This window comes from Triticum dicoccoides, chromosome 1B (genome assembly GCF_002162155.2).
Source record: "Triticum dicoccoides isolate Atlit2015 ecotype Zavitan chromosome 1B, WEW_v2.0, whole genome shotgun sequence".
Taxonomy (NCBI): domain Eukaryota; kingdom Viridiplantae; phylum Streptophyta; class Magnoliopsida; order Poales; family Poaceae; genus Triticum; species Triticum dicoccoides.
In genome coordinates, this window is record NC_041381.1 from 398,327,834 (window position 1) to 398,331,987 (window position 4,154).

A 4,154-nucleotide genomic window follows, 5' to 3' on the forward strand; every position below is an offset into this window, starting at 1 on the left:
CTGATAGCTGGATGATTTCGGTACTGCTCACGGAAGAAGCAAAAAATTCTTCCAAAACGTTTGAGTAAAGTGCAATCGACTGCCATGTATGGATAATGGATGAGATTCCATGGACTTTGAATTTCTACTAGATAAATCCGTAGCTAGACAAATCTAAGACAAGAATTTTTGAACTTAGGGAGTACTCCCTCCGTTTTTATTTAGTCCGTGTATTAATTTTCTCAAAGTCAACCTTTGCAAACTTTGACAAAGTTTATAAGCAAAAATATTAACATATGCAATAATCAATATCATTAGATTCATTGTTGAATGTACTTTCACATTATATACATTTGTTATGATAGATGTTTATATTGTTTCTAATATGCAGAGTAAATAAAAATGAAGGGAGTATAATGAGAGCTTTGAGAAGCTATTGACTCGGTCAAAATCGGATGACACAATCTCAATTGAAGACCTCAATTGAATGTGGGCTTTTTAAAACTAGGAAGCATAGTGTTATAGAGGATATGATGAAGACTCAGATATAGAAGAAAATATAAGATTCATCAGTTTTTATAAAAATTGAAATCAACAGACCATATGGTTTTCTCTAATGAAAATCCGAGGGGGTGGCCCTTGTTCCACTAATAATAATAATAATAAAATTTTCAATGGAAATCATGCCGAACTATTCCCCAAAAAGGAATTCCGCTGAATAACCGCACACACGCCCAAACTTAGTTAAGGCTGGTTGTAATGGGAGTATCATACACTAGTATCATATGCATACTAGTGTATGATACTAGCTCTCTAATGCATATTATTATATTTTAATATCATGTAGTACTCTATTTATTGCCATGCATGACACAAAGTAGCATAGCATTTATTATGATACGGTATCATGATATGATACTCCACCCTCTCTTTCTTCATTTAATGCTATGACACCTCATCAAAATTGCCTAGTTGGCATGCATGATACTAGCTATGATACGGCCAGTCATAGTGGGGAGTAACATAGACTATTAACATGCATATGTTACTAATCCATGTTACTAGCTTCATAGTGAGGAGTAACATATACTCCCTCCGTTCCTAAATATTTGTCTTTCTAGAGATTTCAACAAGTGACTACATACGAAGTAAAATGAGTTAATCTACATTCTAAAATATGTCTACATACATCCGTATGTTGTAGTCCATTTGAATGTCTAGAAAGACAAATATTTAGGAACGGAGGGAGTATGTGATATCATGCAAGTCATCATTTATTAAGATGCAGACTCATTTTATCTTGAGATGTGTTATGTTACAGTAACATATTATGTTACTCTAAACCTCTCTCTCCTCATTAACTACATGCCATATAATTTTTTTTCTTGTGATGTGTTATGTTACTTGCTAAGTTACTCCCACTATGACCAGCCTACTACCATTACGACAAGCCTAACAATAGAGTATTTGTTCGTCGCGACTTTCTTGTACTACTAAGGCTGGTCACAATGGGCAAGAACATAAGCTAGTAACTTACACACTTCCATAGACTATGTTACTACCTCCATAGTGGGTAGGAACATCTATATAGTGTCATGCAAACCGATGTATTTATTAGTTACCACAAGCACCTCTCTCTTCATTAAATACGTGCCACATAAACAAAGTTGTATTGGAGTGTGTGATGTTACTCCTAAGACTAACCACAATGGGTAGTAACATACACTAGTAACATACACATATCCCTAGACTATGTTACTATTTTCATAGTGGGTAGTAACATAAGTGTGGTAACATACGAAACTTCATTTATTAGATTATAGACTCATATTGCATTGGGACATGTGATGTTACAGTAACTAGCTAAGTTACTAGTACTACATCTCTCTTCATTAACTCATTGCCACATAAGCAAATTTGCTGAGTTGGACTCGATGTTACTACCGAAGTTACTTCCATTGTGGCTAGTCTAAGTTCCTCCGACCAGCCTAACATGCATGCTTGACAGCTCGCTTCTATTTCTTCTTGCCAAATTGCAGACCACGCATATAATGCCACTGCCATCGCAGGCTGTGCAAATGGCTCCACCCAACAGGCATTATACTCTATTTTGTTTGAAGATATTGCACAGATTGACAGATATATATTATAAACATAGCTTAATTATTGGATGAAAACAGCCTGATCGAAGCAAAGGTTATCCCGACCAGCATGTAATTACACATCAAGGAAATAGAATTAAGCTCAGCAGCATCAGCCGAGTAGTACAGCGGATAGCAAGCTCGCTCTATAGGTACTGTAACATCTAGTAGCGATTAGTACAAGAAAGGTTAATTAGTAAGTATCAGCAGACGATTGTCGATAGAGTAGCAACAAAGAACTTCAGTAGAGCAGAGCAGTAGTAGGTAGGAGTATTATTGATTGACGCCTCAGGTGACCCGGCCGGATCCATTCAAATCTGTCATCTCCTTCCTCAACTTGTGGCGGGCAATGACATGCAGCGTTGATCTATCCCTGGATTGATCAGCCTGCCAATTCAGAATTCACACGGCCGAGGATGTCACCGACCAGCTGCCATCCCTGCTCTGCTACGCACAGTACAGTGCGTTGCAGTATTGTACAGTAGACCGCCACCGCCTCGCCACTCCAGATCAACGGCCAGGGTCAGCAGGCCGGCACCAACGCCGGAGAGCTGGCCGCCGCCGTGCTCGCTTCTTCCTCGTCCTCGTCCTCGGCGTCCCACAGGAAGCTCGCGTACGATCCCAGCACATAGCTGCAAGTAAACATCACTAGTTAGCAAGTGATTCGATCGACTACACAGTCAAGTACGAGTAACAAAATAGTCGCGAACGATACGGGGGCGCGCGCGTACCAGTCGTCTGGCGCGGCCTGGACGGCGCGCTCCTTGTCCTGGTTGGCCTCCCAGAGGACGCGGCCGTAGAGGCTGAGCAGGTCGGCGTCGCCGGGGCAGGCGAGCAGGGCGCGGCCGTAGTACTCCTCGGCGCCCGCCAGGTCGCGCTCCACCTCGTGCAGGTACTTGCCGTAGTTGCGCAGCAGCAGCGGGTTGTCCGGCTCCAGCCTCAGCACCCTGCGGTAGTGCTCCCCCATGCCGGCGCTCTGGCCGTTGCCGCCGGCGCCTCCGCTGCCCCCGCCGCGGCCGGAGCTGTTGTTGCCCTTGCCGGCGCCCGAGCCGTCGAAGCAGTCTTCCATCGGCGCGTCGTCTCTCTCCCCGAGGGTGCCTGGGCGGGGCGAGCGGAGGAGGACGGAGCCGGCGGAGCCTGGCGCCGCGGCGGGGACGGATCCGAGGAGGTCGGCGTCCGACCTGGCGCGGCGGAGCGGGAGGACGCGCGGCGCCGGGGAGAGGGTGGGCATGTGCGGGGACTTCGCGGCGCGGGAAGAGCGGCGGGGGCGGGGGACGAGGGAGAGGGAGCGCGTGAGGGACGAGGTGGCTTCCATTGTGCGGTGCCTGGCTGGCTGGACTCGCGAGCTGGTGGCTCCGTTTTTATAGCGAGGTCGCGGTAGAAGAGGAAGGGGAGAGTGGGCCGGTGGCGCGCGCGCGTGGGCGGGCGTGCGACGGCGAGATTGACGGCGTCACTCACTGGAGTACGCGCGCGAAGGAAGAGAGGAGCACGTGAAGGTCGGAGGACACGTGTTGGGGACGGCCGCGCGCGCGGGTGGGCGGGCGCGTGTGCGCGCTCGTGTGGGGGCAACCCGCGCCGGACGCTGCTGGTTTTCCGGTGGCGAATGGGGGGTCGATCGGTGCATGCGTGTGCACTGCATGCCGTGCCGTGCCGTGCCTTGGATCGGCCGGGCTGCTGGTTTCTTTTTTTGAGGATGGCTACTGGTTTCGGTTTCACAGCCACGCTCGCACACACGGCGCGATGTCCCCGTCTCAGATTACGAGCCCAACTCCACCGCGCGACCCTATTCTATCCGTCCCAATTCATTTGGGTAAAAGGAACAAAGAAGGCGGCCCAGCGCGCGACGGTCCGGACCCATCCTGTCCGTTTTGTGTCCGGGCCGACCCATTTCGAGCGCAAACTTGCACCGGGTTTGGATCGTGGCGGACACCAAACGGACGTGCCCTCGTCCGCGTCGGGGCCGCGTGGCAGGCGGCCACCTACCTTCCTCCCGCCCACATCAATGCGCACGGGCGGGCGGCCCCACCTGTCATC

General features: G+C 49.0%; 1 protein-coding gene across 1 annotated transcript; it reads right to left on the minus strand.

Annotated features, from left to right (window-relative positions):
- Nucleotides 1-2,123: 2,123 nt before the first annotated feature.
- On the minus strand, nucleotides 2,124-3,522 carry LOC119337514. Its single transcript, XM_037609682.1, has 2 exons — nucleotides 2,852-3,522; nucleotides 2,124-2,752 (listed from the first exon to the last, which is right to left on the minus strand). The coding sequence occupies exons 1-2, from the start codon at nucleotides 3,433-3,435 to the stop codon at nucleotides 2,644-2,646; spliced, it is 693 nt and encodes a 230-aa protein (XP_037465579.1). The 5' UTR covers nucleotides 3,436-3,522; the 3' UTR covers nucleotides 2,124-2,643.
- Nucleotides 3,523-4,154: the final 632 nt, after the last annotated feature.

Bases quoted from the DNA above. Each gene is read 5' to 3' on its own strand.
- LOC119337514 (XM_037609682.1), bottom strand. From the start codon at position 3,435: ATGGAAGCCACCTCGTCCCTCACGCGCTCCCTCTCCCTCGTCCCCCGC. The intron at 2,753-2,851 runs GTACGCGCGCGC...GTTTACTTGCAG, and splicing joins CAGGCCGCGCCAGACGACTG to CTATGTGCTGGGATCGTACG.